Source organism: Quercus lobata, chromosome 4 (genome assembly GCF_001633185.2).
Source record: "Quercus lobata isolate SW786 chromosome 4, ValleyOak3.0 Primary Assembly, whole genome shotgun sequence".
Classification (NCBI taxonomy): Eukaryota; Viridiplantae; Streptophyta; class Magnoliopsida; order Fagales; family Fagaceae; genus Quercus; species Quercus lobata.
In genome coordinates this window covers 91,527,337-91,539,337 of record NC_044907.1, presented here as the reverse complement: position 1 = coordinate 91,539,337, position 12,001 = coordinate 91,527,337, and the positions used below count along the sequence as shown (strand labels likewise).

The window sequence follows — 12,001 nt, the reverse complement described above, 5'->3', positions numbered from 1 at the left end:
TACTGTTATTTAATTAGGTTCCTCCTCTTAAATTTTTGACAACTGTCAAATTAAACAATTTAGCAAATAGATGTTATCTATCTCTCTCTTTTCTCTTTTTTTCTTTTTTCCTTTTCTTTTTCTTTTCTTAACGTTTTTTCCCCTTCCTAGCCTACGATAAAATTGGTTGCATTCAATCTGGCTTCATTTAAAACTACAATCCTCAATAATTTCTTCTTCTTTCTTTCTTCACTTTCTTCTTTTTTCCTTGGGAACCAATTAGAATTTTGATCCATATTTTGAGTTGCAGATAAATAGAGCCTGAGATGCAAGAAAATCAAATGAAAATTTCCAAATTTAGAAAATTACATAGAACAAATGAACAATCTAGAGAGATCGAAAGAGGTTAAGAGTTGCCTCAACTTCAAAGGTAAAACCAAAAGACAGATTTGAAGAGTGAGGAGCCAAATGTGTATACAATTTTTCTTAGAGAAAAAAGAAAAAAGAAAGAAGAAAGAAACAACTAGAAGGAAAATTTTTAGAAAGAGAGTGTGTTTCGATTGCTAGTTAACCGATAAAGATTTGAATTGAAGAAAACTTCTTAGATCTGAACAAAAGAAGTCTTTTGCTTTGTGCTTTCTTGCAGGTTAGGAAAAAAAGTAAGGGAAGAAAACAAAAATAGATGGGCCTTTTAATGTCCGTTTGCTAAGTTGACTAATTTGACAGGTGTTAAAATTTTAAGAGGAGAATTTAAGTACAGTACCTAAAAGATTGAAAACAATAACTTAAAATATTGATCTGAGTATATTAATTTTAAATATATAATTCTTTTATTCAAAATAATTTGAAAGTTTTATACCACCTCATTATCTTGATTTTTTTTAGGAAAATTATGTAATTTTTTTTGTTTTTGTTTTTGTTTTTTTTTTTTTTTTTTTTTTCCCTATTCTTCTAATTACATTGTAAGGACGCGTTTCGTGGCGGACCGTAACAGTGTCGGGTTCGCACGTGAAAAGGCCCCTAACAATATCATTTGTAGAGCGTGGGTTTGGAAGGCTAGGCCTTGGTTGACAGGCGGTGGGCTTTTTCGCGGTATTCATACAAGTTTCGGTTTTCCTTCACCCCTGGAGTCTTTCTCCTGGAGGTGGGTTGGGAGGCCCTGGTTTCTGGCCATTTTTCCCAACCCCCCCCTTAGGTTACTTCCTTTTCCTTTTATATTCGCCTGCGTTCATTGTCCTTCGTCCACGTATAGGGTCAATCTTTCCAAAATTGATACTTGTCCCATCAGCCCATATTCAAAGTCGTTGGGGGTGGTTGTAAAAGCTAAAGACTACGGCTCTGTCAGGTTCAGAGCATTAAATGGCGGTAACAGCAGCTTTCCCTTGATATTTTAGATCTTTCTTCCAAGTTTCAGTCCTATACCGTCTTTACCCTTATTTCTTCTTTGGGGGGACTTTGGGTCTGCCGAGGACTGAGCTGTCCTCGGCGGTATCCAAAGGCTATTTCGTCGAGCTTGGGCCATAGCCCTCCTCGGCTTGGGCCTCCGGATTCTCCCTGGGTAGATGGGCCTGGCCCATAGATCATTTGGGCCCCACATACATAATGTCCAAAATACCTAAATTGATTTTATACAAGATGGGGATTTTGACGACTTTGGATTGCAAACATCAAGGATATAACACAGTTTGTAGATAGCATGTTCAAGCCCCTAAGAAAGTTCTTTTGCATTCTAGTTTTGAATTAAATTTGAAGAGATCAACAGAGTTTGCAATGCATCTACCTTGAGTTTATTTTTCCATCACTTCACTTTTCCACCCCAAACGAAACAGAAATGATAGAAACTAAAATATTTTCTATCCTCCCACTTTTCTATTCCTTCTCCATTTTCTATTATCCCACTTTTTCACCATTCCAACCAAACAAATCCTTATAGTAGAACTCATGATATGTAAGAGAACTTGTATTGAGCAGTGCAACATGACATAAAATAGAGCACAATTTGTGAGAAAAAAGATTTTCATTCCATCGTAAAGGATTATACTACTAAATTGTTTTAAAATATTTTAGACACATAAGGTATAGTTTTAATTTTCGTGAACAAGTTGGTCTTATTTAGGATGAAAATGTCATAACTACGGGTCAAGATTTTCATCCAAAATAAGGGGTCGTTATTTTCTTGCAAAAATGAGCATAGAGCAATACCAAAGGTTCTAGACACCTAAGGCATAGTGTTTTTTTTTTTTTTTTTAATTTTTTTTTTGGCGTAAACAAGTCAGTCTTATTTCGAACGAACATGTCATACCTATGGGTCAAGATTTTCATCCAAAATGAAAGTTCATTGTTTTCTCAAGAAAACAAGCATAAAGCAATACTAAAAGTTCTAGAAACCCAAGTCATATCTTTTTTTATTTCTTTTCTATTGTGTAAACAAGTCGGTCTTATTTCAAAGGAAAATGTCATACTTAAGGGTCAAGATTTTTATCCGAAATAAGAGGTGTTGTTTTCACGCAAAAATGTGTTTCGAGCAATAGTTAGAGGTTTTAGACATCGAATGCATATCTTTTTTCTTAAACAAGTTGGTCTTATTTCGAACGAAAATAACATACCTATGGGTCAAGGTTTTCGTCTAAAATAAGAAGTCATTGTTTTTGCGTTAAAATTAGCACGAATCAATACCAAAGGTTTTTGACACCCTAGACATAGTTTTTTTGCATAAATAAATTAGGATTATTTTGAATGAAAACGTTACGCCTACGGGTCAAGATTTTCGTTCAAAATAAGAGGTTGTTGTTTTTGTTAAAACAAGCTTGGTGCAATGATTAAAGGTTCTAGACATTTAAGGCATAGCTTTTTTGCGTAAACAAGTTGGTTGTATTTTGGACGAAAATACCATACCTACAAGTCAAGATTTTCATCCGAAATAAGAGGTCATTGTTTTCATGCAAAAAACAAGCACAAAGCAATACCAAAGGTTCTAGACAAGCAAGGCATAGCTATTTTGCATAACCAAGTCAGTCTTATTTCAAATGAAAATTCCATGCCTCTTGTGGGTGCAGCGGTTTTCTCATTAGAAAAGAGGAGTACGCCTTGACCGAGTGGACCGGGGCGGAGAAAAGATGGAGTCACCACCTAGATTAGGTCTAGGAACCATAAATATAACGCCCTTACGTGGAAGGACTAGTCTTACCACCAGAATATGGATTCGAAGTTTAGGTATGAAGATGGAAAGATGTTAGACACTTAACCCCACCTAACCCGTGGGTCGGTTTCTAATCATTATGTCTTATGTCTTATGTCTTAATCTCATTAAATGCTCATTCAACATTGTTATCTACACACACACACACACACACACATACTATCATGCATCTAGTAATCAACATGACATCAATCATCCCAAAACCTAACATACATCTATCATGGCAACTCATATCAAACCTAGTATACATCTATCATGCATATCATATCATCTCATCAAAGGTAGCAAACAAATAAAGATATCACACGGTCATGATAGCATCAAAGAATTATTGGAGAGTATCAAGAACACAAGCATATTCCAAGTTCACATATCATATTCATCAAACCTAAACAAGATCATATCCCAACCAAATGCATGTACATATGAATGCATGTCTTACCTTACTTACCTTATTGCATCACAACACCTATGCATCAATGCGTGATCAAATCATATGCATGTTCATAGTAGAATAAAAAAAACATTGGAAGAAGACTATAATCTAACATGTTAAAGGCAAACAAACAATCAAACAGAGAAACAGAGACTCAAAAACAAATAGAAGGGTCAAAACATAAGCATATTATATAAATGAAATAAAGAAACAGAAGCAGAAAACTTGGATTAAGGTTTCTAGGCTCGAGTATGCATGCGCATACATAGGCCTGTATATGCAGCCTAGTTATATGTGTACGCTTACTTCAAGTCTGCGTACGCATACACGCTCAGAAAACCCTAGCCAAGAAACCAAAAATACAAAAAAAAAAAAGAGCAGAACCTAAAACAATAAAACTAACAACCTAACATGCTTCTAATATAATATAAAACAACTTAAACTAACAACAAAGATATCCAAAATAAACAAAACAAAATTTATTCCTAAACATACATTGGATTTAACAACAAATAAGAACAACACTTAACACATAAAAACATATTCATCAATATATCCAATCATTCAACTCACCAATCAAAAGATGATGAGACATAATAAAACAAAAATGAACAAAGCAAAACATATCTTTAAGCATATATAACATGTAAATAAATAAAGAATAAACAAGAACACATTTTATAAAAACCCTAATCAAGGAAAAGTCATGAAGAGAGACTTACCTTACTTATGGAATACAACTTGGTTAATATTTAATTGGCCCCTTAGTGCCTACAATACAAAGATTAAGTTAAGAGATCAAGAGAATTAAAGAATACAATAGTTTTTGATAATCACAACTCAAGAACAGGATTAGTTTTGAGAAATCAAATTGGGAAAATAGTTTTTTCCTTAGAACTAACTAAAAAAAGATTTTTTTTTTTTTTTTGTAAAAAATGTGCTAAGGGGCTGTGTGTGTGTGTGTTTTTGAAAAGAGGATTAAGGTTTTAGAGAAGATGGAGGCTAGAAAATAACTCTCTCTAGCTAGCATTTTGGGCTTTTTAATTGTCTTTGGACATTCCAAGGGTCTACTAGCCAGCCCACATCAAAGCATGATATTTTGGGCCCTTAAAATGAAATTTTCAAACGGTCATAACTTACTCAATATAAGTTCAAAGTAGGCAAAATTTGTGTTCAAATTGAAGCCCATGATGCCTATTTTCTAATGAAATAAACCTCACTCAAAACTTCTTTGTTGATCAAAAGTTATGATGAAAACAGTGAGTAAAGGTCATTTTTTAGTATCGATTTCAAAGCGATTTGTGCACTTTTAAATTGTGATTACTTCCAAACTATTGTGAACTCTTTAATTACCCCTGGTTGACATATGTCAAGCTCATCATTGGGGTCGGGGACCAAAATTTATTAATGGGTACTGTGGGTACCTAAGGCATGCTTGGCAACGTCCTAGGCATGCTTGCAACGTCCTAGGCCGTCCTCGGCATGCCTTGCAACGTCATCGGCATGCTCTGCAACGTCCTCGGCATGCTTGACAACGTCCTTGGCCGACCTAGGCATGCTTGCAACCTTGGCGTCCCACATCGAAGGAAAACCCCCCCACTTTCTGCCTTATAAGCTGTGAAGCAAAGGGAGTAGTGTCCCACAGAGATGCTTGGTGGTACACTACTCCCTTTGCTTCACAGCTTATAAGGCAGAAAGTGGGGGGGTTTTCCTTCGATGTGGGACGCCAAGGTTGCAAGCATGCCTAGGTCGGCCAAGGACGTTGTCAAGCATGCCGAGGACGTTGCAGAGCATGCCGATGACGTTGCAAGGCATGCCGAGGACGGCCTAGGACGTTGCAAGCATGCCTAGGACGTTGCCAAGCATGCCTTAGGTACCCACAGGTACAAAATGCGGAGACCAAAATTTATAAATGAGTAAATCATTTGCACGAAAGTGTGCTTAGAGCAATAATGAGAGGTTCTAAACACCTAAGGTGTGGGTTTTTTTTTTTTTTTTTTGCGCGAACAAGTCTGTCTTATTTTGGACGAAATTTTTTTTCGTCCGAAATAAGAGGTCATCATTTTCATGTGAAAACAAGCTCAAAGCAATAATTAGAAGTTCTAGACATCCAAGGCATAAATTTTTTGCTTAAAAAAAGTCGGTCGTATTTCGGACAAAAATGCCATACCTACGGGTTAAGATTTTCATTCGAAATAAGAGATCATTGTTTTCATGTGAAAACGAGTACAAAGCAATACCAAAGGTTCTACACAAACAAGGCATAGTTCTTTTGCATAAGCAAGTCGACCTTATTTCAAACCAAAATTTTATGCCTACGGGTAAAAAAATTTGTGCAGAAATGAGCTCAGAGCAATAATGAGAGGTTCTAAACACCTAAGCATTTTTTTTTTTTTTTTTTAATGTGTGTGTGTAATAAGTTGTCTTATTTTTGGACGTAAATGTCATACTTACGGGTCAAGATTTTCTTCTGAAATAAGAGGTCGTTGTTTTCAACGCAATAATTAGAAGTCCTAGACACCCAAGGCATAGCTCTTTTGCATTAACAAGTCATCACATGTTAGAAAAAAAATGCCACATCTATGTGTCTAAATTTTCGTTCGAATTAAGAGTTTACTATTATTATTAAAGAAATGTTATGTCCATAATATTTTTACAACAAATTTTAAATGATAATTTGTTATTGGATGTTATGGATAGACAAAAGAGTAATTTAAGTTGTGAATTCAAATTAAAACTAATAATAACTTGTCACTTATAATTTGTTGTGAAAATATTTTAAAAATGTCATAAACGCAATATCCCTCTTTATTTTTATTATTATTATCATCATCATCATCATTATTTAATTCATGAGTGATGTGATTGACACAAAGATGCGCGTGAGTTGGCGGGCCATATAGGCAAATGTTTGCGAAACCGATATGAAAATGTTGTTGAAGGTGGTCGTAGTCCTTACTGTACAAATAATTTGTTTGTAGAGGTGGCAGGGACGAGGCAAAATTAGCAAACGTTGAACCTTCAGCTGCCTTAAAGTAACACGTGTCCCAATGGACGCAATGGATTGGCTGCGTTAGGAACATTGACACAAACTCGTCTAGGTTCATTCTTTTGCATCTGACCCATATTTCTTCATTAAATCTGGGCAACCGTCTTTCATAAAAAAAAAAGGTTGGCGTGTCTGTAAAATTAGACAGAAAAAGAGAGAGAGAATTATGGATAGAATTTCGAGGAAGAGCTCAAAAGGGAAGCAAGAGAAAGATTTGTATCATATTATACACAAGGTTCCTCAAGGTGATGGTCCTTATGTTAAAGCTAAACATGCTCAGGTATATTCAATTTTGTGTGTATGTTTTATTCATATTCTTAATTCTTAATTTGCATCCTCATGTTTAATATAAACTCATGTGTGCATTATATATAGATCTCTCTGGCCTCTTTTGCCCTTCTGATTCCAGGATGTAAAGTTTGTTTCTAGTTCTTTTAATCGGTTACTCTTACTCGCATACTAAGAGAGAAGGTAACAATGCTGTTCATAATCTGGCTAGACATACGATAAACGTCTCAGATTATTTCTGTGTGTAGATTGAGGGTATTCTGTCACAGTTTCTTTATGTACTTTAGATAGACTGATACAGCCGGCTTTTCTTAATAAAGAGTACCTTTGAAAAAAATCTTCCACATATTTAGTAATTAGTTTACCTTTGTTTTCTTCTCTAAAAAAATAAAGTTTTTATCTTTTTTTTTTTTTTTTTAGTCTATCCCACTATATATGATTATTGTATGAAATGCCAAGTAGCTACTGCTAGCCCTCTATTGTGCCATTTTTTTTCCTTCCTTTTACTTTAATGACTTAGTGTCAAACCATATCCTATGAAACTTTTTTTTTTGTTCGTAACTGTTTAATTATTTGAGTGATCACTGCTTTTAAAAGCAATTAGTGATCACACCTTAATAGTTGTCATGTTAGGGAGTAGCAACTACAAAGTCTACAATCATTTTTTGCTATTAATATCCCCATATTGGAGATATAAATACTCAATATTACTTTGTGTGTTCTATTTTATATTCTACCGATCACAACTTTCTATTAATTCTCATTTTTTAGTATTTACTATAAGTTGATTGAATGCTGTCTACTGAACTATCTTTTTCTAAGCTTTTCAAATATTTTCTCATGTAAGAGACTCGGTTATTGCCCCTTTGTTTACAATCTTCCGTTGATTCTCTTACTTTTCTTCTTTTACATCATTAAGCATGGTTGATTTCTAAAAATTTTATTAACTAAAATAAATTATTTGAAAACAAGTTTTCCCTGAATAATTTAAATCTTTCTACTTAGTGCATGTTTGTGATTCACTTAATTATAAGTTAGCTTATTACTTTTTTTTTTCTTTTTCTTTTTTTACAGGTTTCATATAAGTAACATACTTATTTATTTAACATTTACCTTTTATCTACAATATTTATAGTAAAAAATTAGATTAGTTGTTCTCAAAGAGCACTTAGTAATTAGTACTTACTCAACTGAATATTGATTTCTGCAGGTCCTAATTAAAAGTTAGCCATAAATAATAACATTAGAGCCTGGTTCCACATTAATTGGTGATTAGTTTCTTTAACTTTTGTGTGGTTTTTCAGTTGGTTGACAAGGAGCCAGAAGCAGCTATTGTTTTGTTTTGGAAGGCGATAAATGCAGGAGATAGAGTAGACAGTGCCTTAAAGGACATGGCGGTGGTGATGAAACAACTTGATAGAACTGAAGAAGCAATCGAAGCTGTCAAGTCTTTCAGAGGCCTTTGCTCTAAATCAGCCCAGGACTCACTTGATAATGTCCTCATCGACTTATACAAGGTATACATATAATCATGTCATCAATTAATTATTTAAATTTAAGTATTTTGTAGTTTAAAATAATGTATTAAAGATGAGTTTATGAATCAAATAGTAAATAACATCTGATTAATATGAAAATTAACATGCATGTTAAGAATATATAGATATAAATTCAATAATAAGTTATTTGGTGATATAACATTACTTAAAATTACACAATGTATAATTTGAATCCAACTCATATAATATATGCATTCATGAATAACTACGATACTAAATACATGTGTGTGTGTGTTACAAGTATATGTAAATTAAAGCAGTTATTTTTTAATGTAGAAATCAGGAAAAATAGAGGAGCAGATTGAGCTTCTAAAGCGGAAGCTAAGAATGATCTACCAAGGAGAGGCCTTCAATGGAAAACCCACAAAAACTGCACGATCTCATGGCAAGAAGTTCCAAGTTTCTGTTAAGCAAGAAACTTCAAGATTATTGGTATGCATATATCCTAATTACATGATATCTTACATTGACAGCCTCACATTAATTTATCTGGCTGCTAGTTCTGGCAGATTAGCCTTATACTTAATAATATAAGATTAAATTCTATGAGGGTTCAGTGTAAAACTCTTTAAAAACCTTCAACAACATAAATATATATATATATATATATATATATATTCACATTATATTTTCAAATAGAAACAAAGCATACCACACACACATAATCCCTATTAAAAACCTAACCTACTGACTATATAAATATATATTTATCAAATTCCATGATTAAAAAAATTCCTTTGATTAAGGCATCACCTAGATTTGGTCCATGTAGTTTGTAAATATATATTAAAACACTTGGCACAAGCATGATGTGTAGTGTGTAAATTTATATTAAAATTAAAATAAATATTTTATTTTATTTTAGATTACTCAAAGCTTTTGATAATAGAATTTCAGCAGAATTTTAGATTTCTTGAAACACATATAATAGAGTTTAGGTAGAGTAAACTATTGGTAGTTGAATTTTAATATAGTATACATTATGTAAACATCATCAACCAAAATATTAAATAATTCATGAAAGTGTAAACACTTAGTACTCTAAAATAAATAAACAAATATATATATATATACATACTTTATTTAAAAATAAATAAATATTATTTAATAAAGTATATTTAGTAACACAATATTTCATCATCTAACATAATATTGAGTCTCAATAATTAAATTCATGGTGTGATCTACCATTCATGTAAAAAGAAAAAATATTACATTTACATCGTTGTATTAAGTCCCGTATAAAGTATAAATACAACATAATGCTCTCAAATGAGAAACTTGGAAGAATATTTAAAAAGAAGAAAGAAAAAAAAATCCTTGTAAAGTTTTTCTTGATCACCTCTTCCCATTATTGACTTAAGGTTTTCACAAATCTTGCAATGCCTTACCTTCAAAGTTAAAATTTGTAGAATATTCGAAATTGAACTATTAATACCGTTTATGTTGGAGGGAACATTAACTTAGTCGCATTTAGGCTTCAAAGAACCTATTTCAATATTTTCCAAATTTTCATTGGCATCACTGGTTCGTTGTGTTTGCGTCTGAAACTGAAGGTAAATAATAAAGAATTTATTAGAGTAGTTCCCAGTGCACTGGGCTCATCAATACTTCCATTTCACGTAAGTGAAGTTATTGACTTAAGGGTATTAGTGTTAATCTTAATCCCTTTACATTGAGATAAATAAAAAATGAGATAAAAATAAACACAAAACATGATGGCATTCTACTTGCCTTATTTTAATTTTATTACTGTTAACAAAAGTTAATAGTAATGTTCCGATGATAAAAGGCTGATAACGATAATTTTTACAAAAAAAAAAAAAAATTTGAGAAGAAGTTGATAAGAACGTCAATTAATTTGTTGTTTCTATTTGAAAATTTTGTTGTAATTTAGTGCAACCACTTGATAATTAATTAAACATAAGATCCATTGGCGCAATCATAACTTCTAAACCCTACTTTTATTATATAATTAATATATGACATTCAATTTTTTGGTCAACTCAAGCTCAAATAAAATTAGCCAACATACATATCCAAACAGTTTCGTCGATATTTACAATCAAATATATAGTGTTTTACTTTGTAGTTTTGCCATAATTGTAAGGATTAGATTATTCATATTTCACTTTTCGTTAACAAGATAAATTTGTCAAGAACCTTGTTTCTAAATAGTATAACTTTATCTTCTTTATTAGGAGAATTAGAATTCAAAATCCTCATCTCGAGATGAAATTCACAGGGAAATTTAGGTTGGGCCTACATGCAGAAATCAAACTTTATGATGGCAGAGGTAGTGTACCGAAAAGCCCAGATGATTGATCCAGATGCCAACAAGGCCTGCAACTTGGGCCTTTGTCTGATCAAACAGTCTCGATTCGATGAAGCATATTCGGTTATTAAAGACGTGTTAATGGGTAGACTTCCAGGTTATGATGATTTCAAGTCGAGGAAACGAGCTGAGGAGTTGATTTTAGAACTAAAGTCCACAAATCCATCACTGGAGGAGCCTTCTGATATGTTGGGCCTTGATGATGATTTTGTCAAGGGGCTTGAGAATTTGACTAATGAATGGGGCCCATTTAGATCAAAGAGATTACCTATCTTTGAAGAGATCTCTGAATTGAGAGATCAACTAGCATGTTAAAATATTTTGTTTTCTTTTTTTAAAAGTAGTCTATTCTTGTTCATAATGGGGTGTAAAATAATGGGTCTTGAAAGAAGCGTTGATTGCTTGCTATTGTATGTATGTAAATGTAAGTATGTTATTCTCAAGACTGGAGCTTTGTTAGGGAAAACCAACCTGCTTTGTGTCTTTACTCTTTACTAAGATTGCCAAACTGTTGTGCAACTTGTGCTTGTGCCGAATCAAAACCAACATTTAATTGGTTCTGTCCCAACCCCAACACATAAACCAAGGGGGGATCGCATATAGCCAATCCCAAATAGGAGATACTAAAATAAAATAAAATAAAATTGTCAATTTATAACATATGTAATTTCTTTTAAGATTGAGAATCTATATTCCCACCTATTTTAAAAGGAATTCACATTTCTACAAGAAGAGGGTTGAGTAGGAATCTAGATATTCCTAGCATATGATTCCCTTATATGATTTGCAACAAAACATGGTAATCTTTCAACATTCTCAAGAATCCAAAAATATTACTCCATTCCAAATGCCACATTAGAGTACCGCATCAATAGACAACAATGCCTAATAGTCTTCCCATTCAACAATAAAACGTAATCATCCATGTCACCATCCTCATTACCATCAAAATAAAAAAAGGCTAAGTGCAAACTACATTTTTAAAATTTGGGGGTTTTGGATTTTAGACCTTAAAGTTTTAAATTTTGGATCTTATCCCCTTAAGTTATGTTATGTTTGCATCAATAATCCTTTTATCATTATTTTCATTTGTTCTTCCAATAAAATGATATGAAAATGACGTTGCATAACGATAATGACATGACATTATTTTATT

The 12,001-nt window shown here is 32.8% G+C and overlaps 1 protein-coding gene across 1 annotated transcript; it reads left to right on the top strand.

Moving 5' to 3' along the window:
* Positions 1–6,797: 6,797 nt before the first annotated feature.
* Positions 6,798–11,253, top strand: LOC115987922 (protein SULFUR DEFICIENCY-INDUCED 1-like). The gene is made up of 4 exons (XM_031111534.1): positions 6,798–6,943; positions 8,256–8,468; positions 8,787–8,942; positions 10,756–11,253. The coding sequence occupies exons 1-4, from the start codon at positions 6,830–6,832 to the stop codon at positions 11,158–11,160; spliced, it is 888 nt and encodes a 295-aa protein (XP_030967394.1). The 5' UTR covers positions 6,798–6,829; the 3' UTR covers positions 11,161–11,253.
* Positions 11,254–12,001: the final 748 nt, after the last annotated feature.

Bases quoted from the DNA above. Each gene is read 5' to 3' on its own strand.
- LOC115987922 (XM_031111534.1), top strand. From the start codon at position 6,830: ATGGATAGAATTTCGAGGAAGAGCTCAAAAGGGAAGCAAGAGAAAGAT. The intron at 6,944-8,255 runs GTATATTCAATT...GTGGTTTTTCAG, and splicing joins TTAAAGCTAAACATGCTCAG to TTGGTTGACAAGGAGCCAGA. The intron at 8,469-8,786 runs GTATACATATAA...TTTTTAATGTAG, and splicing joins TCCTCATCGACTTATACAAG to AAATCAGGAAAAATAGAGGA.